This window comes from Megalobrama amblycephala, unplaced genomic scaffold, assembly GCF_018812025.1.
Source record: "Megalobrama amblycephala isolate DHTTF-2021 unplaced genomic scaffold, ASM1881202v1 scaffold343, whole genome shotgun sequence".
Classification (NCBI taxonomy): domain Eukaryota; kingdom Metazoa; phylum Chordata; class Actinopteri; order Cypriniformes; family Xenocyprididae; genus Megalobrama; species Megalobrama amblycephala.
In genome coordinates, this window is record NW_025953347.1 from 126264 (window position 1) to 151921 (window position 25658).

General features: G+C 34.8%; 1 protein-coding gene across 2 annotated transcripts; it reads right to left on the bottom strand.

The window, feature by feature from the left end:
• Nucleotides 1–1850: 1850 nt before the first annotated feature.
• LOC125261178 (SLAM family member 5-like) lies at nt 1851–15117 on the bottom strand. 2 transcript variants are annotated; one of them, XM_048179789.1, is made up of 5 exons: nt 15029–15117; nt 13761–14081; nt 13305–13598; nt 13064–13192; nt 1851–2314 (listed from the first exon to the last, which is right to left on the bottom strand). In XM_048179789.1, the coding sequence occupies exons 1-5, from the start codon at nt 15069–15071 to the stop codon at nt 2283–2285; spliced, it is 819 nt and encodes a 272-aa protein (XP_048035746.1). In that variant the 5' UTR covers nt 15072–15117; the 3' UTR covers nt 1851–2282. The 2 variants fall into 2 exon arrangements, with proteins under 2 accessions (XP_048035746.1, XP_048035747.1); XM_048179790.1 differs by lacking the exon at nt 1851–2314 and having other exon boundaries at nt 12263–13192.
• Nucleotides 15118–25658: the final 10541 nt, after the last annotated feature.

Below are 25658 nucleotides of genomic sequence, written 5' to 3' on the forward strand. Positions count from 1 at the left end.
TTTTTTGTTTTGTTTTGTTTTTTAACAGAATTTCCCTTTTTGTCATTATACAATGAAATACCTGTTGTTGTTTTTGGTTTTTTTTTTACATTTTAAAGGGTCTTTATTTTAGTTCATCTGCTTTATCTGTGGTAAATACACACACATATTTAACCACAGAAAGAATATCTTTACAGTTGTTGTTCATAGTTTGTCCACAGTGATGCGCTATATAAGCGCTGAAGTCATCGCCAGCTTCCTTCCTAAAATATATATGAATTTGAATGTTTATGAATAAAAACTAATTTATGTTAGAAAAAATATTAAACCTAATTAAAGAGACAGCATTCTGTTTAATAAAAAATTTTATATTTGGAATGTAATTGTGCTAATCTGAAAACTAATTGGTAAAATATTATATTATTATTTATTACTATAAATATTATATTCATATTCATTCCACATAAAGCCCCGATATATTACAATATTTATGATTTTAAGATGTTTCTTGTCTCTTCTTGTGGATCTGATGTCATAAACCAGGGGTGCGTTTCCCGAAGCGAACTATGGTCGCAAGTTCCGTCGTTACCATTAGAGTTCAATGGGACTTACGACCATGGTTCACCAACGATGCTTTCGGGAAACGCACCCCAGAACAGCCACAGTAGCCACACCCACCAGAGCAGAGAGGACCAATTGGATCACAGCTTCAGAATGACAACAGTGCATGTGGACTTTTGAAAGGAAAAAAAAAAATCTACACTGTAGAAAAAAGGTAGTTTCTTTAACTTAACTTTTTGAGTTATCTTTTTGCACTGACTCAGTTAAATTGTATTTACTTAGAATTTTAAGTACTTTCAACTTGACAAAAGTATTTCCAAGTAGTTGGAATAACTTTATTAAAGTTATACTTAACTAAAGTTAACTAAAGTTTTCAATACCACAGCTCATAATTTGACATTTTCTTAGTTAAACCATGTTTTGTTGTGATAAAAAAAAGCCAGAAAAGAGATAAAGTGCTGTTTATTAATAATATAAACATCATAGACTGGTTTGTTCCACTCATCATATCTGAACTCTCATCACTGATTGTTCTGGTTTAGTGTTATTAGTGTTTCTGAACTTTCTGCTGATCACGTGATACTGCATTTGCTCCAGCAGTGTCATGACAATCTGATTAGACAGTAAAACACATGCTGGACAGTAAGTTTTGATTTACAGCTACTTTCATACACACACTGATATCAAGAATCAGTGTATGAACCTCAACAATGGTGACAATCAAAAAGCTTCATGCTGCAGTGCATTCTGGGTGCACCAATCAAAACTCAATCAATCAATCAATCAATCAATCAAAACTCATCCATGGCTCCCAGAATGCATTGCCACAAATAAAAAATATATATTTATGTATTTATTTATGCAGGAATATGTGTATTTATACATTTATTTGCACATGTATTTATATATTTATTTATAATTTTGTGGATTTATTTATTTATATATTTATTGTTTTTGCAGGTTTCGTCCTCCATAATCTGGCTGAGACCTAATGAACACAACTTTAATTACGCAGGAGGGGTTGTTCCCTATTGTTCCCTCTATTGTATATAAGCTTATTGACCAAACAGCATTTAGAACTGATATTTATTCACAACTTCTAAACCTGCTGTACATTTAATCCTTTAGCAGATAATTTACCCAGAGCAACACATGAGGAACATCAGCAGTTGTGGTTGTGTATTAAGTGCTTGTAAAAGAATTTTGAAACAGAACGGGTGAAGGTTGTTGAAAAGTTCAACAAAAACAACAAAAACATTTTGTTAAAGTGCATGCATTAATGTAAATTTATCATGTACTTAAATCACAAATACAATTAGACCTTCTTGCTGAATATATACAGCATATTTGTGATTATTAGTAGGATAAAAAAAAAAACTTAAATAGGCCATTTAACAGATTTAACAAAGACTCATTTCATCTCACTGAAGCAGATCAATGAATAAAATTGGGGCCTATATGTGATTTTTAGATAAAAATCAGTTTGATAGGTAATATTCAGTTAAAATAATTGATTAACAAATTAAAGTAAAATAGATGCAATTAAAGAATGAAATTAAATGATAAGAATATTTATCGTTTTGGCCACCAGATGGCCCCAATACACCAGATTCGGGTAATGAACCTTTTACAGTCCAGTTCAGATGAGCATTGGTGAGCAAAGCTTGGTTTCGCATCACTAAACAATTAAACCACACACATTTTTTCTTTACTGATTAAAACTCCCATATATGTCACAATATTTATGACATCTGTTCTGTTTCCTCCGTTTTACCTCTCGTAGATCTGACGTCATTGACCAGAAGAACAGCAGCAGCCGCAGCAGCCACGCCCATCAGAGCAGTGACGACCAATCGGAGCACAGCTTCAGCAGAATCACAACAATGAATGTTGTGGATGTTTTCTTCTGGAAGAAAAAAAAAGACCAAAAAACAGGATTGTGGTTTTCAACAAGCTGACTTTAGTGGTCACAAACCCAAAATGTTGTGTTCCACAAAAGAAAACAAATCAAACCTGTTTAGAAAGACATAAATAAATTATGGCAGAAGCTCTTTAATTTCTGGCATCTTAATTTATCAGTCAATGTAAAATCAAAGTAATTCAGTGAATGTTATCGTTGCTGCCGTACCTGCACATGTGTGACAGAGGTGAGTGATGTCCAGATGTTGAGTCTGGTTGCTGATGGGATTGTTCAGCACACAGCTGTAGGTGTTTTTATCCTGATATTCCACCTCCAGAGGTAGAGAGAGACTGATGCTGAGATCAGACACACTGATGCTGGACAATAAACTGTTTCCTTTGTACCAGGAGAGAGTCACATGACTCACATTCACAGCTGAACACAACAATGAACAATTTGATGATGATGATGAAGAACATTGTGAAGAGTTACTGCTGATGACAGGAACAGGAAGACGAGCTGAAAAACATCAGAGAATAAACACATCTGCATAAATCTAATCAATAATGTTCCATTCGATGTGTTTAAGTGTTTAGTGTGATCACAGTGACCTCAAATTATATATTTTATGTGAAAATAAAATAAGAATATTTGAAGGAGACAGATGTTCTCAATACTCACCATAGACAGAAACACTGAATGTTTTTGTTGTTTTTTTCGCTCCTCTTATCTCTAGTTGATAATCTCCAGCATGTTCAGTTGTGATGTTTGTGATGGTCAGAGATCCAGTTTGATCGTCCAGCTTCAGTCTGTCTCTGAATCTCCCATCAGGACCATCAGATGTGGAGAAGATTCCAGCAGCTCTATTGATTTGAGCTATCGGAGACTTCACAGCTCCATATTTCCACAGTATGTAGTCATCTTCATGTATTTCAGTAAGATCAGTGTATAAAGTGACAGAATCTCCCTCCATCACTGACACTGAATCACCAAACACACCTGGAGAACAGACAGAAACACTTTTTTTTTTTTTTGACATCAACTGTACTTTGTAATCTTTAGACATAAATTGAAGAACAGAAGCAGAAACACAAAAAAACATTGAAGCAGGTCGATTTGTTGCTAAACGTCGCTAAACTGACACTGTAAGTCACATGACAATGACAACATGTGGGATTTAGTATGCCCAGAATACTGTACATTCATACTATAAAAAATAGTGACAGAGTTGCGAGTGTGTGATAGAGAGTAATTTTTGTGTCATTTATAGGGAAATTGTGTGAATTTCATCATTTGAGTTAGCAACTTTGCAAATGTTGCTAAAACTCGCTAAATAAATTTTATTAAATAAATTGCCGGAGTAGCCTGAATAGTTGCTAAATCTAGCAACAAAATTGTTTAGTTGGCATCACTGAGCGCGCCCTGTGTAGTCAGCTTCATTAAAGGTGCACTATATAGCTGCGTCCTAATTCAGACTCGAGGCCGATTGTGTCACTGTGGCACGATGAAGGCTGTCCTCCTCCTCCAAAAGCATCCTTTGTTTCACAGGCAATGAAGGATACCACAGATGTGCTGCGTCCCAGTTCACCTTAATAGTATGTACTCTTTTTGTGAAGAAAAACTACATACTTTAGTGTGTATCAGAAGAGTAGTCAAGCTTTGGGACAAACGAACACATCATTAAACTTTTTACGGATGCTCCGTCAGTCACACACATCCTGTCACCATAAACTGGCCTGTCAATCATTTTGTCACATTTAACATTTAATTTATTTCATTTTATTTTCAGATAATTTGCATCTTCTATTTAGGAATAACAGAGAATGCAAATCCTTTGGCTGATTAAAAAGTAGACAATTGCTTTGTATTAAAACTAAAGCAAGATTTAATGTCTTAAAAGAAATAAACTTACCAGCCATATGCCACATGTAGCACCAAATAAACAGATGAACCATCTTCAGATAACAGCTTGAAATATGAACACTCACTGTGAGAGACAGATTGAGCACAACAGTGTGAACTGTGATAATAATATACGTGTGAATCCTCCAACACCGGATCTGACCACCAAAAGCTACAAGCTACTCTTGCATGTGTTAGTTATAAATGTTCTTCTTTCTCATTTCAAGTCTTATACTGTTCTTAGTATCAGACAGTGTTGTTTATTTTACATGTTGTACTTTTTAAGTTCTGTATCGTTGTTGATTATAAAACTGACTCTAGTTAGTGGTGTTTGTGAAGCAAAGCATCATATTGTTCTCTTGCATAAATAATGTTTGTGTTGTAGACCCATGAATGAGGTATCAAATCATGCAGGGTTTTTTTTTTTTGCATTAACTTAACATGGGGATGAACTTTGACGGTCATAGCTCAGAGCCAGGATTTCGTAGAAATGTGGGATATCACATTTAAAGAGGCTGGCAAGCTCTACATACCTCACAATAGGGTTTAATTGTACCTCTTGATTTAAGAACTTTAAGATATTTTGACTAGAAACAAGACAAAAACTCTAAGTAAGAACAGCATTTTTTGCAGTGTAATTGTACCTCTGGGTTTAAGAGCTGCTCAAAAAGGCCCGTAGACACAGTATGGTGAAGGAGCTGCCCATGAAACAGGAAGTGTGCACACGTGTTTTTCCTGCTATGGTAAACTGCTTATGTAGAGACATGAGGATGGGTTCATTTTACTCAGCCAACCAATCAGTTTCTCAGGATTATTGTGAAGCTGTCAAACCACACCCTAGCAACCATTTAGAGCACCTTAGCAACAATTTCTATAGACTTCCATTTGGATAGAAGTGTCATAGAGACATTGGTGTGAGCTCTTTCTACCTGAGGCAGTGTAGGGTAGTTGCACACACCATTCACATTTTCTTCAGAAAATGTATGTGTATTTTTTTGTTGTTTTTATATTTTTTTCCACACATTACTGTTGATGAAGCTGTTAGTCCAGGCATCAGATCAAACCGCATCTACATGTAGGTTCAGATGTAAATAGATCAGACCACTGCCGGTTTCACTTTGACTCTGAACTGAGCTGCTCAAGTGTCATTCAGTGAATCATATACTGAACATGTTTCACTGGGCATGAAAAAACACTCTGAGGCCTTCTGTACTCTTGTGCATTTTGCTAATATTATATTAAAATACATACGTTTTTGCTTGATAGTTAAAGCAAAAACTATGATGTCTGTGTGAGTCTACATGATCCTTTCTGAATAATTTCTGCATAATGACTTAAAAACATTCAAAAACTTAAAGCAGGACAAAACTTCATGTATTGGTATTCTAGGCCAACTATAATGTCCTCAGAGGTCAGGCTCTGCTCAGTGTTGTGATGCTGCTGCCCTTCAAACATCCACCAGATGGCGCCATTTATCAGTTATCAATATCATACCACTGATGAACAGGGTGAACGTGATTTCATCAAGTACAACATGTTTCTGGATCAACATCTTTGTTGATCCTGGAACGACATTTCAATCAACCAATCAGATTTGAGGGACAAGTTTACCATTTATGTCAAGTTTAGGCTTACAACCTGGGTGAGGTTCTTCCACAACAGTGTTATTCAACTATCATTTCCCTCTGATTTTAGGGATAAATTATGGGTAGGGTTAGGTTTAGGGGTTGAGAAAAAGTTAGGACTAAATTTTTGGATATGAATGTTGTTCCAGGATCAACAAAATATGTTGATCCAGGAACATGTCTTACTTGGCAAAATCACGGTGACCGATGAACAGAGATGTAAATATCAGTCAAAAACATCAGTAACCTCAATTGTCAGTTCATCTCTAGTACTGATTTCATGTTTATGTGGGAATATGTTTTCTCTCTAGTGGTCATGTGATGTTTCATTTCTGAAGGGAGTTTACAGCTGCTTTCTTTAGGCTCCAGCACATGTAACAGTGAATGAGGGACGCATGAAAGGACATCATACATCATGCAAAAGTGCTGCTTCTTAAAATAATTACATTTTTATAAAGTTATTGAGTTGGAAGCAACTACCTGGTGCAGTTGTACCATCAAAACAAGATAATAAGTTTACTGTCCAGAACTCGGAAAATTCATACTCAAGTGCCTTTCTCAAAAAAATAATTTTATTCTTTATAATATAATAGTGTTGATCTGTTACACTTTACTGTACATCTCATTACTAACAGGATACTTTAGCAACTTGAATTGCAGCACTTCTGATTTTCATGCAGACAGACCCTAATCATCGCATCAAGGTAGAAAATCAAATATTTGCTAATTGTATTAATTTCTCAAATAAACTTTTTTTTTTTTTTTCAGTTAATTTAAGGATTAATCCCATCAGAGATGCAGCCAGAGGCTGTGGTGAAATCAGGGTGATGAGGGAGCGCGGTGGAGCCTTACTGATGTCTGACCTTGACGGAGCCGAGGAAGCGTGTTCATTGGTGATTCTGCTTGTTATCACTTAATTATCTCATTAACTCCAACACTGATTCAGCATTTAACAGCCTGTAGTGTGCACACTGAGCAGTGTTCATCTCATCTGGGCTAAACCATGTGAGGCCGGAAACTGAGGACAAAACTGGCTGGGCCCCGGTTAGACAACCCAGGTGACACACATCTGGGCCCCACATGACTGTGCTGCTGGATGAGCGTCTCATATAATGATCTTCATTCCTCATATTTATACAAGATTATTGTTTATGGACACATATTAGAGAGAAAAATTATGCTTGAAATGATTTTGTCACTTTAATAATCAATAATCAAAATGTTAAGATGCATGTATCTAATTTAATGCAAAAAAATATATATATATATATTTAACACTGGAAAATTGTTCTTTCACAGTTGCACTCTTTAGAAATATAAAGAACTAATAAACTAATGTTTAGAACTAACTTTTTGTTATGATGTGTATGTTATTTACACAGTCTGTGTGGGTAAATGCTGTAAATTCACAAAATTACCATATTTTGTCTGTAATAAAAGTTGAAATTTAGACACTTGGGGTAAGATGCCTCCTCACAATTAGAACACAGGGATTTTTTATAAAAAAATATACTTCACAGAGTTAAATAATAATAATTTCAAACATCTATACAGGCAAAGTGAGTGGAGTAGCATAAAATAAATTCATTAAAGAACATGAAATTGACAATATAAAATATATATAAAATAAATATTAAAAACTATGGCATTTAAGACAATTAAATATTAAAGAATACTTTGGCCACCAGATGGCCCCAAGTACACCATATCGAGGATATCACCAAATAATACCTTTAGACCACATTATCTTTTGAAGGCCATATTTTTTTCCTCATATTGCATGGTCTACTTTTGCAAATAATATGAAAAATAATTCATCTTTTTTAATACATTTGCACCCACACATAAAACCTCTTGTTGATTTTATTGATAGCTTGAATTTTAATCCAAGAATATGTTTTTATATTTATAGTTTAAAAAAACAACATACGTCACAATATTTGTGTTATCTGTTCTCTTAACCTCATGCAGATCTGACGTCATAAACCAGAACAGCCATGGTAGCCACGCCCATCAGAGCAGAGACAACCAATCGGATTACAGCTTCAGTAGTATCACAACAATGGCCTTCCGAAATAACAAATGAGCAATGATAAAACAGTGATTTTCAACAAGTCTCTGCGACGATTTGACGACCTCCCACCTATTGCACATTCACAATTCTTGCATGTGTTGGTTGTAACTGCCCTCATTTCCCATAATAACACTTCCACTGTGCAGATAATATTATTTTATCCCTTAACAGAATTTGTACCTTTTTAGTTGCATACCGATTTTAAATATTAAGTTGACCATGGTTGTGTGACTTGTATAACATTTTAAACTTCTCTATTGATGGATCAAGTGAAGGGTATGAGATTGTGTTCTCATGGTGCCATCAGCCAATCACACTTACAAAAACCACATGTTCATAAAGAAGAAGCTCTTTATCCACCAAACAGATCAAACCACATTTCTGAAGAGATGTCAGTAGATCAGACAACAGCACATTTCACTTTGACTCAAACTGAGCTGCTCAAATAATGATTCACTTTCATGTTTCAATCTGCAAGATGCATTTTGTCCTGATTCATTTTTTTATTAGGGCCCGAACACTGATGGTGTGAGGACCCTATTGTAATTGCTCGGCCAATTATTCTTCTCCGAAATGAATTGCATTTTTGAGGGCCTGAACGTGTTCGAAAACTCATGAAACTTTGCACATACGTCAGAAGTGATGAAAATTTACATCTGTTATGGGTTTCAGAATTAGGTGTGGCAAAATGGCTTGATAGCACCACCTACAAAATTTCAATTAAGCGCCCTTCGCACTACGTTTCACGTACAGGTATGAAATTCGGTAGACAGATGTAACAGACCAATTCCTATAATAAAGTCCCTGGGTGCAAAATCTGTAAACCCAACAGAAAGTGAGATATTTTGAATTTTCTCAGCAAAATGTTAATAGCTTGCATTTATTCTTAAAATCACTCCCAGACATTGACAGGGGAAAAAAAGGAGAATATGAACTTTATAAAAAAAAGAACATGTAATTGACAAAGAAATATAAGAGTCTATAAGAGTTCATGAATAATGCAGAAAGAGTAAAAATCCTGCCTGCCTGAATTATTTGATTGTTTCCCCAAAATCAGTGATGGATTCACCTTATTTCAATAGAAAAGTTGCTTTGTGTGGAGGGAGTCAGATTTAATGTTTAGTACTATATTTGTGTTAGTACAGTTCTTAAAATACCTAAGAATACAGCAGGTTTCACTATGAATGTCTAAACGAGCTGCTGACTTGACACAATTGTGTTCTTATTTCTCTTTCTTTCAGTGTTTGTTCACAGCAGGTGTTTGAATGATTGAAAGAATGTTTCAGGAACATCATACTAACCTTTAAATAACATTCTACTAACATTAAGAAAACTTCACATTTTCATGTTCTTGGAATGTTCCAAATCAACGTTCTTAGAATGCTGAATTTTAAATCAAAATTAAGATGAAAGAACGTTTGAGGAACTTTATACCTTATAAAAATGTTCATGTAACGTCAAGAAAACTGGACGTTTTTATGTTCCCAGAACCAACACTGAATAGAACGTTCTTTCTAACAAAATTCTGTTCTCTGGATTCATGGCTATGAAACTGGTCCTTAATCTTGATCCGCCCGTGGGGATTTTTACATAACGCGCTGTTGTTGCTTTCGTTCTGGAATAGCCTACCTGGAGGACTATGTTTTTTATTTTTCATAAAGATTATTAACATCTAATCTGGATAAATCAACTCTTATAAACAGCAGTTTAAATGATGGGATGCTGTTTTTTGCTCAGTCTGTTTTTGCTCTTTGACGGTAAGACCTATTGATTTTGTATAAACACATTTTTTAGTTTCACTTAACATCATCTTCTAATATCATATCTTGTATTGTATTGGTCGCTGTTTTAAATCATTTTTGCAAAGAAAACCAGAATCAATGATGATCAGGTGATATAACTTTCAGCCTCACAAAGCAGAGTAGTTTACTAATCTTGTTCCTGACCAGAAGTGGTTATTTGTTATTACAATATTATATTCACAATATTAACAATACTTTCTTGCCACAGATCATATTATGATTTTTTTTTTTTTTTGAATACATCATGGGAAAAATATTTTGACACACACAGGCATGAATCGGCATATGAATAACAACAACGGTGACATCCTTCGTGCTGCAATGCATGCTGGGAGCCACCATAGTATACAACTCATGACTCCCAGCATGCATTGCGGCATGAAGGATGTCACCATTGTTGAGATTCATATGCTGATTCTTGATGTCTGTGTGTGTCAAAATATATATATATATTTTTTTAAAGATTCAGAATGTCTGATCTGTGGCAAAAAATCTTTGTTGACGAATGTAACCTATCCAAACAAATCAACACTTTTGGTCAGGAGTATGATTAGTAAATGATTTTGCCTTATGATGAAAACTATATCAGTCATTGTTTCTGGTTTCTTTGCAACAAATTACGTGTATTGTTAAACACTGTTACAAAGAGCACAAACTCACACAAAAAGCGGAGAGTCAAACTGTCCAACTAAAGGAACACTGATCACCAAAATGGTGACCAAACAATAAAACATCAACATCTAAACCTGTTAATTCTCTAAAAGAGCTTCTGCTGAGATCTTGAGAGATTTATTGTCTTCTTTTATCTTCAGTTGATTTCAGGCTGTGTGGCTTTAAGTCAGTTGTAGTTGTGTTTCATTTTCTGAGAGTTCAAGCATGATGTTGAACAAACTTCACATTGAAACATTGATTCAATGACTTTACCATTGACTTTTTGTTGAAATTTCAACATTTTTTCAACATTAATTGAGGGTGCAAAAGTGATATTGATTCAATGTGGTTAACACTGACACAATAACATTGATTTAACATTATTTTGATCATTAGTTGCTATCTGTAGTTTCAGTAGTTAGTAATGTAATCTATTGCATTACACATTTAGGTAATATCATCTGACTACTTTTTGAATACATTAGACCAGGGGTGTCCAATCCTGCTCCTGAAGGCCACTGTCCTGCAGAGTTCAGCTTCAAACCCAATTAAACACACCTGAACCAGCTAATCAAGGTCTTACTAGAAACTTCCAGTCAGGTGTGTTGTGGTAAGTTGAAGCTGAACTCTGCATGACAGTGGCCCTCCAGGACCGAGTTTGGACACCCTTGCTCTAGACCTGTCTTGTTTATAACATTGATTTAACGTCGGTCCTGGAGAGCCACAGTCCTGCAGAGTTCAGCTCCAACCCTGATCAAACACACCTGAACAAGATCATCAATGCCTGAAGAATTATTAGAAAGTATAGTGAGTTTTATCAGGGTTGGAGTGAAACTCTGCAGGACTGAAGCTCTCCAGGACCGGAGTTCACCACCCCTGAAATAGTATCATTTACCATATTGAGAAAAAAAGATTAGAAGAGAAAGAAAATTAGTTTAATCATAAAAAATGTAATTATAGTTAATAAATAATTTGAAAATAAAAACAATTAAAATAATACACTAACTAAAAGTTAATATTTTGTGTTTATGCTGTACAGTCTCTCTTTCCATGCAATTAGTCACCTGACTAGTGGCCGGTCTGTGTGTGCAATTTCATAAAACTCGTTTTTAAGAAAAGAAAATTTAAAAGATACAAAAAGAAAAATTATGGAGATTTAATGAATTCTGAATAATTTCTTGCCATTGTTGGGTAATCATGTAATCAATAACAATGTAACTGTATTCTGATTATGAGTATCTAAAAAGTAATATAATATAATTACAAGTGCCTTTTGGAATCTGCACTGTAAATATATAATTTTAATTTTTTAATTATAATTTGCTACAAGTAAACAGCATTTAGAACTGATATTTATCTTCTAAACCTGCTGTACATTTAATCCTTTAGCAGATCATTTCACCCAAGAGCAACACATGAGGAACATCAGCAGCTGTGGTTGTGTATTAAGTGCTTGTAAAATATTTTTTTTAAAAGTTCGTAAAAAACAACAACAACAACAACAACAAAACATTTTGTTAAAGTGCATGGGTTAATGTTTATCACGTATTTAAATTTGAAATACAATTGGGCATTCTTGCTCAATATATAAAGCATATTTGTGATTATTATTAGGATAAAAAACACCTGAATAGGCCATTTAACATTTAACATTAAACAAAAGAGCTGTAATATCTGTAATATGAACAACTTTGAAACTTGTATGGCAGCACAGGTTCTGGAAGTTAAAGTCTTCTTGATTTTTTCTCACATGATATCTGAAGTTAAGGTTCTTCTGAAGCCTTCAGTCAGTATTCAACATCAGTAACAAAATCCATTTGATTGACAAAGTCCATATTAAGAACTACATATAATACTAAAGAAATCAATCATAGAATCATGGCAAATGTTGCATTGTGGGATTGTAGGTAATCCCATCATAAAAGACATTAAGCATAAACCTTTGTGTGTGTGTGTGTGTGTGTGTGTGTGTGTGTGTGTGTGTGTGTGTGTGTGTGTGTGTGTGTGTGTGTGTGTGTGTGTGTTTTGTTTGTTTGTTTTTTAATTATTATTTTCATAAACTTTTTTTGTGCTTCAGACCAAACTTTGTAATGCTGTAATCATATTGGAGGTTAGTAGTTTGGTTGATGGATTAGTGAACTCTTAGTGAGAAAATAAATAGGGAAAATACATCCAGAATTAATTGTGCTGAAAAATGGGCCTGTCACTGTTGCATCATAATGTCTTCTAATGAACTTTGGTTTTAATGTGTACATTTACACTGTCTGTGTGGTGTTAAATAAACTGAATATACAGAAAATGAGTTTTTAATTAACCTTCATTATTCATACAGGTCAGAGTTTATTTTTATTATGTAAAATAAAACTTAAATCTCTCTCTCTCTCTCTCTCTATATATATATATATGGATGCAATTTAAGAATAAAATGAAATACTAAGAATATCCATCGTTTTGGCCACCAGATGGCCCCAATACACCAGATTCGGGTAATGAGCCTTTTACAGTCCAGTTCAGAGGAGCATTAGTGAGCAAAGATTTGAAAGCATCTGATCTGTTTCCTCCATTTAACCTCTCGTAGATCTGACGTCATTGACCAGAAGAACAGCAGCAGCCGCAGCAGCCACGCCCATCAGAGCAGTGACGACCAATCGGAGCACAGCTTCAACAGAATCACAACAATGAATTTTGTGGATGTTTTCTACAACAACAAAAAAATAAAAGACCAAAAAACAGAATTGTGGTTTTCAACAAGCTGTGGTTTTCAATGTAAAATCAAATTAATTCGGTGAATATTATCATCTCTGCTGTACCTGCACATGTGTGACAGAGGTGAGTGATGTCCAGATGTTGAGTCTGGTTGCTGATGGGATTGTTCAGCACACAGCTGTAGGTGTTTTTATCCTGATATTCCACCTCCAGAGGTAGAGAGAGACTGATGCTGAGATCAGACACACTGATGCTGGACAATAAACTGTTTCCTTTGTACCAGGAGAGAGTCACATGACCCACATTCACAGCTGAACACACCAATGAACAATTTGATGATGATGATGATGAAGAACATTGTGAAGAGTTACTGCTGATGACAGGAACAGACAGACGAGCTGAAAAACATCAGAGAATAAACAGATCTGTATAAATCTAATCAACAATGTTCGATTCAATGTGTTTAAGTGTTTAGTGTGATCACAGTGACCTCAAATTATGACATTTTATATGAAAAATAAAATAAGAATATTTGAAGGAGACAAATGATCTCTACTCACCATAGACAGAAACACTGAATGTTTTTGTTGTCAGTTTCGCTCCATTTAACTCTAGTTTATAAACTCCAGCATGTTCAGTTGTGATGTTTGTGATGGTCAGAGATCCAGTTTGATCGTCCAGCTTCAGTCTGTCTCTGAATCTCCCATCAAGAACATCATCATATGTGGAGAAGATTTGATCAGCTCTACTGATTTGAGCTATCAGAGAGTTTTCAGCTCCATATTTCCACAGTATGTCTTCATCTTCATGTATTTCAGTAAGATCAGTGTATAAAGTGACAGAATCTCCCTCCATCACTGACACTGAATCACCAAACACACCTGGAGAACAAACAGAAACACTTTTTTACAAATTAAGATTTCTAAATTTTTTACAAAATTTCTTTTGTTTATAAATCCTGACATCAACTGTACTTTGTAATCTTTAGACATGAATTGAAGAACAGAAGCAGAAACACAAAAAAACATTGAGGCAGGTCGATTTGTTGCTAAACTGACACTGTAAGTCACATGACAATGACAACATGCGGGATTTAGTATGCCCAGAGTACTGTACATTCATACTATAATAAATAGTGACAGAGTTGTGAGTGTGTGACGGAGAGTCATTTTTCTGTCATTTATAGGGAAATTGTGTGAATTTTATCATTTGAGTTAGCAACTTTGCAAATGTTGCTAAAACTCGCTAAATAAATTTTATTAAATAAATTGCCGGAGTAGCCTGAATAGTTGCTAAATCTAGCAACAAAATTGTTTAGTTGGCATCACTGAGTGTGCCCTGTGTAGTCAGCTTCATTAAAGGCGCACTATATAGCTGCGTCCTAATTCAGACTCGAGGCCGATTGTGTCACTGTGGCACGATGAAGGCTGTCCTTCTTCTTCAAAAGCGTCCTTTGTTTCACATGCAATGAAGGATACCACAGATGTGCTGCGTCCCAGTTCACCTTAATAGTATGTACTCTTTTTGTGAAGAAAAACTACATACTTTAGTGTGTATCAGAAGAGTAGTCAAGCTTTGGGACAAACAAACACATCATTAAACTTTTTACGGATGCTCCGTCAGTCACACACATCCTGTCACCATAAACTGGCCTGTCAATCATTTTGTGACATTTAACATTTAATTTATTTCATTTTATTTTCAGATAATTTGCATCTTCTATTTAGGAATAACAGAGAATGCAAATCCTTTGGCTGATTAAAAAGTAGCCAATTGCTTTGTATTAAAACTAAAGCAAGATTTAATGTCTTAAAAGAAATAAACTTACCAGCCATATGCCACATGCAGCACCAAATAAACAGATGAACCATCTTCAGATAACAGCTTGAAATATGAACACTCACTGTGAGAGACAGATTGAGCACAACAGTGTGAACTGTGATATTAATGTAGTGTTGCGTGTGAATCCTTCACCACCGGATCTGAACACCACAAGCTACAAGCTACTCTTGCATGTGTTAGTTATAAATGTTCTTCTTTCTCATTTCAAGTCTTATACTGTTCTTAGTGTCAGACAGTGTTGTTTATTTTACAAGTTGTACTATTTAAGTTCTGTATCGTTGGTGATTATAAAACTGACTCTAGTTAGTGGTGTTTGTGAAGCAAAGCATCATATTGTTCTCTTGCATAAATAGTGTTTGTGTTGTAGACCCATGAATGAGGTATCAAATCATGCAGCTTTTTTTTTTTTTTGCATTGACTTAACATGGGGATGAACTTTGACGGTCATAGCTCAGAGCCAGGATTTCGTAGAAATCACATTTAAAGAGGCTGGCAAGCTCTACATACCTCACAATGGGGTATACACTGCAAAAAATGCTGTTCTTACTTAGAATTTTTGTCTTGTTTCTAGTCAAAATATCTTAAAGTTCTTAAATCAAGAAGCATTTTCTTGACAAGTAAAAATTATTTTCTTGTTTTCAGGAAAAATAAGTCAAAATTAAGCACGTTTTTCCTTAAAACAAGCAAAATAATCTGCCAATGGGGTAAGCAAAATAATCTTATTTCAAACCAAGAATAAGCTATATAATCTTGTTTTCAGTTTGGACTAAGATTATTTTGCTTACCCCATTGGCAGATTATTTTGCTTGTTTTAAGGAAAAACGTGCTTAATTTTGACTTATTTTTCCTGAAAACAAGAAAATAATTTTTACTTGTCAAGAAAATGCTTCTTGATTTAAGAACTTTAAGATATTTTGACTAGAAACAAGACAAAAACTCTAAGTAAGAACAGCATTTTTTGCAGTGTAATTGTACCTCTGGGTTTAAGAGCTGCTCAAAAAGGCCCGTAGACACAGTATGGTGAAGGAGCTGCCCATGAAACAGGAAGTGTGCACACGTCTTTTTCCTGCTATGGTAAACTGCTTATGTAGAGACATGAGGATGGGTTCATTTTACTCAGCCAACCAATCAGTTTCTCAGGATTATTGTGAAGCTGTCAAACCACACCCTAGCAACCATTTAGAGCACCTTAGCAACAATTTATATAGACTCCCATTTGGATGGAAGTGTCATAGAGACATTGGTGTGAGCTCTTTCTACCTGAGGCAGTGTAGGGTAGTTGCACACAGCACACACCATTCACATTTTCTTCAGAAAATGTATGTGTATTTTTTTGTTGTTTTTATATTTTTTCCACACATTACTGTTGATGAAGCTATTAGTCCAGGCATCAGATCAAACCGCATCTCTGTTCAGATGTAAATAGATCAGACCACTGCCGGTTTCACTTTGACTCTGAACTGAGCTGCTCAAGTGTCATTCAGTGAATCACACACTGAACATGTTTCATTCGGCATGAAAAAACACACTGAGGCCTTCTGTAACTCTTGTGCATTTTGCTAATATTATATTAAAATACATACGTTTTTGCTTAATAGATAGATTAATTTAAACTTCATGTTCTTGATGTCTGTGTGAGTCTATATGATCCTTTCTGAATAATTTCTGCATAATGACTTAAAAACATTCAAAAAACTTCATGTATTGGTATTCTAGGCCAACTATAATGTCCTCAGAGGTCATGCTCTGCTCAGTGTTGTGATGCTGTATTAGCTGCTGTTCTTCAAAAATCCACCAGATGGCGCCATTTATTAGTTAAATCAATACACTACTGATGAACAGAGATGAAATACATCAGTAACCTCAATTGTCAGTTCATCTCTAGTACTGATTTCATGTTTATGTGGGAATATGTTTTCTCTCTAGTGGTCATGTGATGTTTCATTTCTGAAGGGAGTTTACAGCTGCTTTCTTCAGGCTCCAGCACATGTAACAGTGAATGAGGGACGCATGAAAGGACATCATCATGCAAAAGTGCAACTACCTGGTGCAGTTGTACCATCAAAACAAGATAATATGGTTACTGTCCAGGGGCCGTATTCACAAAACATCTTAAGGCTAAAAGTAGCTCCTAACTTGCCGATTTAGGATAAACTCTTAAAAATAATGTGTGTCAGTCCTAATTTTAGGAGTCCTAAATATTTGCTCTAAGAGTATTTCACAACCATTTTAGTTCTAAAACTAGCTCCTAAATCTGTGAAACGTTAGGAGTAGTCAAGAGGACTCCTAAGTCACTAAGACCAAATCACAAACAGTCCTAAAATGATTGTTGGTGCCAATCCGCCTCAGCAATCCACCCAAAGACACTGAACGCCATTGAGAGAATAGAGGATAGAGCCTTGGGTGGTGAACCTTTTCTTCATAAATGCAATACATTATAGATTTGAATCTACGATAAAACACCAAAAATAAATCTTTAATAAATAAATAACAATGCCTGATTATGGCAGTTTTCACTATTTCACACTTACAAATGATCAAACAGAGTAAAACATATATATATATAATTAGCGTATTTGGCATGCTTTCCAAGGGGATCGAGGGCTCCGAGCTTGGAAATCCAGAGTTCTCCTCGTATCCCCAGCCGAGAGTGAGGAACGGGTTGCAGAAAACTGTCGAGGTACATGTGTGAAAATCTGGGGCCGTATTCACAAAACATTTTATCTTACCACTACGAGTTCTCCTAAATAGCAGTAAAAGTTCTTAGCTAAGAGTTTTCTCTTAAAACCTATTCACAAAGCTGCTGAGACAAACTTTTACTAAGGAAAAGACTGAAGTCTTAAGCTAAGAGTAAGGGCGGGGTTGACCTCGTTGCTATGGAGTAAACACACAGTGATTGGCTGATGGGGGAGGAGTCAGCGATTTAATCAGAAATATTGTAGAATGAGGTGTCATGTTTCCATATTAAAATAAAAGTTTTAAAATAAAAAAATTCCCATATTCAAATAAATATTTTAAAATGTAGGCTAAGTGTCACTAATTAAACTAGTATTATGTTCAGCTAATTGTCCACCTCTTACATGATTGTATCTCAAGAAATTGCAGAATTCAAGTGACAAATGATGTTTTATAAACAAAGTTTTGGAGGAGCACGTTAAAATGGTCTTTCTAATCAGCTTGAGTGGAGGAATATACACAGATGTGAGCCGACTCAGACAGACCCTAATCATCGCATCAAGGTAGAAAATGAAATATTTGCTAATTGTATTAATTTCTCATATATATATATATATATATATATATATATATATATATATATATATATATATATATATATATATATATATTTCAATTAATTTAAGGATTAATCCCTTCAGAGATGCAGCCAGAGGCTGTGGTGAAATCAGTGTCTTTGAGCTTGAAAAACAGCAGTCCACTAGAGAGTGCGCACGGACTTTGAAAGGGCCGCGCGCTGAACTGTGCACGAGATGGAGCGGGACACGGAAAATGAAGTAGGCCTAAGGCCTATAGCCTACCCGCGGGCGCGGCTTAAGACGACTTTTATTTTCTTTCACACACAGCACAGAGAAACGTCTTTCTAATAAACCGACCAAACTGCCTGTCAAGTGACAGACGAAACTGACAATGATTTGATCTTTTTTAAACAAATGAAAGGCAATGTGGATAAACATTCACAGCCACGATGTACAGAACACCACACAAAGATATAGAAGAAAACGAATAAAAAACATTTTGGATCAATAAACCTTAAAATATATATAAAAATAACTGCAGAAAAGCCACACTGCAGATCTATACATTTCATATGTCGGCAAATCAAATTACATCGGCTAAACTGTCTGTGCAAGCAAGCTTAAACTCTACAGCGCAACATTGATGCACCAAAAAATGTAATTCATTTAATAATAAAATTCTATATTTTTTTAAATTTTTTTTTTTTTTTATCAAACATTAATTTACAGAATTGAATTAGAACAGAAATATGATCGAGTCAAACTGCAAAATGCCTGAAGTGCAGGGGAACATATATTCAAAACACAAGCCACAAATAATTAAATTAGATAACCCAGAGTGATCAATAGCCTAAATAAATTAAATTTAAATAAATTATTAAAATAACGAAAGTATAGGCTATAGCCAGAATTGTCAACTTTGTCTTTTTAACTGCAGAGACAATAAACGCTGAACTGGATTGGCAGTCTTTTTAGCTAAACATTCAAAAATCAAATTACATCCGTCTAAAATAGTTTGAAATCACTTGTAGCTACCCTACCTGATTGAGAGAGAAAAATCCAGTCTTTCACGCGATCTGCCTGTGTCCGTTTGAATCTTTTCAAATAGCGCGCTATAGTCAGCTCGTTGGCCGGCAGAAGCGTGCCGCAGTGTTTTTCATTGTTGAGTTCCAGGACATGAGCTGTTGGCACAACTTGCATCATACGTTTTTTTGGATCATATTTTACCATTTCAAAGTGCATCCAATTGTACACTTTATCCAAGACATTGTTAAAGATTTAATCCCTGCCGCAAAGATGCTCCTCTGCCGGTCACAGATCATGGAAGTGAAACTTAACAGGGGTGGTTGGATTTATTCACGCAAATTAAAATATTTATTAAAAGCTTCTTTCTTTTTACATTTTTATTTATGGTATTAACATAATAGGCTGTATATTAACCTATTGGGAAAGAACCGGTATGTCTATGTAAAATCAGATATTGAGCACCCCCATATCTCTTCTCATAACACCTCTGCGACGATTCGACTGTGAGATTGGTAGTCGAATCAGGCTCCTCCTATCGAAGATTCGAATCGTCGACTATTCAGGGCCACCCCTATTCCTCATATATTTATAAAAGATTATTGTTTACCCAAATGGACAAATATTAGAGAGAAAAAAATTATGCTTGAAATGATTTTGTCAATAATCCAAATGTTATGCATCTAATTTAATGCTAAATAAAACAGGTGAAACAAATATTTAACTTACCATAGACAGTGAGATTGAAACTCTTTCTCACACTGTTGGTCAGTAGTTTATAATCTCCATCATGTTCAGTTGTGATGTTTGTGATGGTCAGAGATCCAGTTTGATGATCCAGTTTCAGTCTGTCTCTGAATCTCCCATCAGGAACATCATCATATACAGTGATTCTGTCCTCCAGTACATTGATTTCAACTATTAAAGTGTTATTAGTTCCAAACCTCCACTGAATCACATCATCATCATCTATTTCATTGAGATCAGAGTTTAGTGTGACTGAATCTCCCTCCATCACTGACTTCAGTTCATCAACACCAAACACTCCTGAAGAACAGAGACACAGATTAATTGATCGCAGATTAAATAGACCTGTTTTGTAACTGTAAGGAAGAACAGCACAGACACAGAAGTAGCCAGGATTCATATTTTTGTGGTGTTATTTTTAATTATCTGACACTGTTAGCACAATACAGGTGGATCTGTGGGAGGAGCCTCAGGGGTGATTGTCTCATATCTTAATTTTGATTGGCTCCTTCACTGCTTCTGCTCTGGAGAATGAATATAGGAAGCCAAATAGTGCAAATCAGGTGTTTTACAGAGATACATACATGGACTAAAAGGCTTTTAAAGACATTGACTTTACTTTGTACTTGCCCATATGAAAATAACCTATATAGTTCTCTTCATCCAATGTTTCATTGTAGTTTTTTTTTAAATAAGAAGCTAAAAACTAAACAAAAAACAGTAAAATAAACAAGCAAGATTCATCAAAAATCATTTGATTGTTTTTCATTGTTTACAATGATTCTGCCCTATTCTTCTCTTGAGGTTTAAATTAGATCTCATAATAAATTTTCAGTTTGGTTTGAGCATTTTTATCTAGAAAATCTGATTTAAAAAGTACTTTAAGGCTCTGTATTAAATCTCTGGAGATATAATGTATTAAAACTAAAGCAAGATGTGTTAAAATGAATATTATAACTCACCAAGCAGATGCCACAAGCAGAGCAACACAAACATGTGAACCATTTTCAGATAATAGAACAGTGAACACTTCAGTGAGAGACAGATCATGAACTAACAGGACAGTGTTAAACTGTGAGATAAAGTTTAAGCTCCACCCACTCTCTGCACACGTACAGCTACTGTTGCATGTGTTGGTTGTAAATATTCTATTTTAAATATTCTATTATTTATTGCAGCAGCATTCAATTTCAAATGTTTTATCAATGATTTGCTATTAAAAGTGTGGAATATGGTCAGGATGGTCACTAATGGTTAGAGATTGATTCTCATGGTGCATCGGCCGATCACATTCACACAAACCACATGTTTGAATATAGAGGCACTAATGCAGAAGCTGAACAGATCAAACCACAACTCTGTACAGAAGTCAGCAGAGATCACTTCGAGCTGCTCGAGTCTTCAGGCAAATCACATTCATGTACATGTGCTTTGTTATAATTGTAATGTTTTGTTTTGTTTTTGTTTTTTTGCATTAGTTTAAGATTCATTCAAATGCTCTAAAACCTGTTGCTCATAAGATCACATTGATTAGCAATTTAAATCTTAAAAAACGGCAAATGTAAAAAACAACAACAACATATTATTAATAAGTAACAATAAGAACGTCTGGTGTGTGCAGCTTACATTGAAAAAAAACATTCAAATGTCATCAAGTTTTATATGTTTTGTGCATGTTTTTAAGATTGCTCATAAAAAATGATCAGCCATAATCACAAATTAGACTAGTTCAGATCAGTGAATCAGGCCAATCATGACGATGATTATGTAATCTAAGTAGCCAACATGGCCTGATCAAATTTTCTCTTAGCTGCCATAGTAAATGTGCTTAAACACCCACAGCAGACAGAGAAAAACTAACACGAGAAGCACTAACTAAAGAACTGATCACCATAATGGTGACTTCAAATGAAACATTTTTGATAAAACATCAACACAGATCATATCCAATGCCAACCCTCTAGTAATGACCCTGCTGTTGTCCCTAAAAATGACATGATTAATAATAAAAATCAGAAAAATAGTTGAACTGACCACAGGAAACAATATTCTATAAAATAAAGTATACAGTGAAAGTAGATGACAAATTATCTGTTAACATGATTTTTTTTTTTTTTTTTTTTCAAAAATGACATTTCTTGTTGGGACGGCTCAATGACTGCTGCTTATATGCACTCAAAATGATGATTGACAGGAATGAACGTTTAGGCTCTTCCCGAACCTACGTTTGGAACTTCATAACATGAGCCCTGCACAAACTTAAACTACTGTAATGAATTAGGATGCAATTCGTGGAGTAACCTCCTGTGAATGTGGGTGATGATGCATTTACATCTGTGCATACGGACCCAAACAAATTACATTCAAGTTGCATGTTTTCAGTGCATGCTTTCAGTGAGAAAGACAAAGCGTGTTCACAACTGATGTGCAAACAGGCCTGAATCTGTCGAACTAGAACTAATTACATGGTAAAAAAAAAAATCATCCAAACATTTTTTTTTAAAACACATTATATTAAAACAGTCTCATAGAAAAACACAATGTGTGTTTTTTCTAACTCAGAGAATGAATGTGATTCACTCTCAGAAAAAAGGGTACAAAGTTGTCACTGGGGCAGTACCCTTACAAAAACTAAAAGGTAGTATGTGCTATTTAGGAGTAAATAAGGTACAAAGATGTCCCTTTTCGCTTTTATACCTTAGGGTACTGTCCCAGTGACAGCTTTGCACCTTTTTTCAGTGTTCAGTGAATGTGACACCAGCAGCTCAGTTTGTGTGTCAAAGTGAAACTTCTGTGGTCTCATTTATTTACACTGAAATGTTGTTTGACCTGATGAGTGGAAACTCTGTGTGTGTTATTAAGTAAAGAGTGTCTTTATTTCCTCTCCTGTTAATATGAACCTCATGATCTCACTTCCTTTTCACAAAAAACTGCTTTACTGACACTGAAGTTTGAGAAACAGTCCTATAGTCACAGGTACAGGATTATGCATCACACATCACTTATGGACTCATATTTTACATATGTGCATTATGAATGAACATATATATTTATTCCATGACACTTCGGGTGTGTACACACACACACACACACACACACACACACTGCACTGCTACAAAAAGAACGACAGCATAAGAAATAACAAAAGAAAAGATGCAAACTTATGATCATTTTAATAACCTCCTATTATTGTCTGCGACTTCATAGCAAGTCTTAATAAATGCTATATATCGTGACAGTAATATATATTGTGTGTTCACTGATCGGTGGTCCTGATGGGGAGGATCCACATGCTCACTATTAATTTCACACTTCAGAGATTTTCATTATAATGATGAATGAAGTGCTCAAAGAACATGGTTCATGTTGCCATTTTGTTCAACTTGTGTTTGTGGCAACGTTTGGTAAGTGTTTTTATATCAATGTTTTTACTGATTTAGTTCATGCTTTGCTTTTAATATAGAGTAATATGATGGATTTACATTTGTTGTTTCCAGATAAAGATTGAGTGAAATTGAGTGGGTAAATTACTGTAAGATCCAATTTGGATTCAGATCATCATGAACAGATTCATGATTCATTCATCAACATAAATTTAGCTTTAATCTACAAACTCTCTGTTCTTCAGGTGTGTTTGGTGATTCAGTGTCAGTGATGGAGGGAGATTCTGTCACTTTATACACTGATCTTACTGAAATAATGGGTGATGATCTGATTCAGTGGAGGTTTGGATATTAATACACTTTAATAGCTGAAATAGATGTAATGAAAGATAAAGTCAGTGTATATGATGATGATCCTGATGGGAGATTCAGAGACAGACTGAAACTGGATCATCAAACTGGATCTCTGACCATCACAAACACCACAACTGAACATGCTGGAGTTTATAAACTACTGATGATAAGAAATATGAGCAAGAGTTTCAATCTAACTGTCTATTGTGAGTTTAATAATACATAACTATAATAACTGCTGTAAATAATAATTCTCTCTCTCTTTTTTTTTTTTTTTACAGAAAAATGACTGTACTGTATTTATATCTGTTTTCTTAGATTACAAACAAAAGTAATTTGCGAAATCACCACCAGATGGTGCAAATGACAGTTTGCACCATTGCTCACACTGTAAAAAAAAATGAAGACAAAAGTGAAATGACTGGCAGCAACAGAACAAGAAACTTTCATTAAACATTTATTTCTATAAAACATTACAGCTGTGTAATATTTTTGCAGTAAAATGTCAAAAAACTACTAGGCCAGTGTTATATATTTTGTTCACTTGAGCACTTACAACATCCCAAATGTTTCCAACTGTTTGTAAATCATGAGAAAACTATTGTTATATAGCTCAACACATTTAGTCTTATTGTTTAAATCTAATTTTCTTGATTTTTTTTATGAGCGTGGATTCATGGGACGGATCTCGAGTCTCGTGGAGGATCTCCTGAGCTGGTTTACTTGGTATCATATTAAGTAGGCCTCCATTTGTGTGTGTTGAAAGTAACATTACTCTGTGCTGAGACACTTCGATAGATATATCAGATCGATATTAGAATATCATATTAACACTCTATAGGACTAATTATGAAATCACAGCTAGAAAAAATAAATGGCATTATATTTTACATATATTTAAAACTACACTAATTTTTTTCAAACTTAGTATTTGAAATCTGACCTTTGATCTTTTTTTATGAAATCTGGGGTTGAATTGAACACAGAAATACCCATGAGTCAGTAAACAGTTACTACAGACATACATTATTCCTCAGATCATTCTTGACTAGAAATAAGTTTAAATTTGAAGAAAAGCATATCTCAAACATGAAAAGGCTCTAATGAATGTAAATTATTTAACAGTTTTGGAAATAATTATTCATAACCATCAAGTTTACAGAAATCGTGTTTAAAGAATAACATTTTACCGAAAAAACTGCGGTCCATTATGGTGCAGAAATTATTGTGAAATATTTCAACGCTCAAAACGGATCTATAAATTCCTCATACGGTTCAGTTGTTTGTCGGAGAGAGGTGGCTTTAGTCTCTGTGTGCCGCTGCCGGTGTGAACGGGGCTTTAGCTGCTACATGACTGTCAACAATCCCAAAACTAAACTAAAGTTTTAAAGAACTTCTTGTCAGCTGTTGTAAAGGATGTCTCAGGATGTTCCCGGTCCGGTCCTTATTCTGGTGAAAAATATTTTATCTTCTCAATGCGACTGGTGCATACTCTACTTGATCTTCCTCTTCAACATTCTGTAAAAATAATAATAATAATAATAATAGTAATAAAATACACATTTAAAGATATCTAACTGATGATATATTTAAGATTCCATGTGAATTCTGACATCATGTTTTTTTGTTTTTAGTTTTCTTATAAATGTATTACTAACAGGTCTTACTAACAGGTTCAGCACTGGCCTACTGTAAATGGTCTCTACAATCTACTTAGGCTCATAATTATTTTGGTAAATGCAGCCCAGGACAGTATGTGCCAATTTTTTTAGGGAAAAAAAAACATTTAGAGGTAAATTTAGAGCAATATTTTATGACTGTCTGGGGCAGTAAAGCCTTAAAAGGACAACTTTGT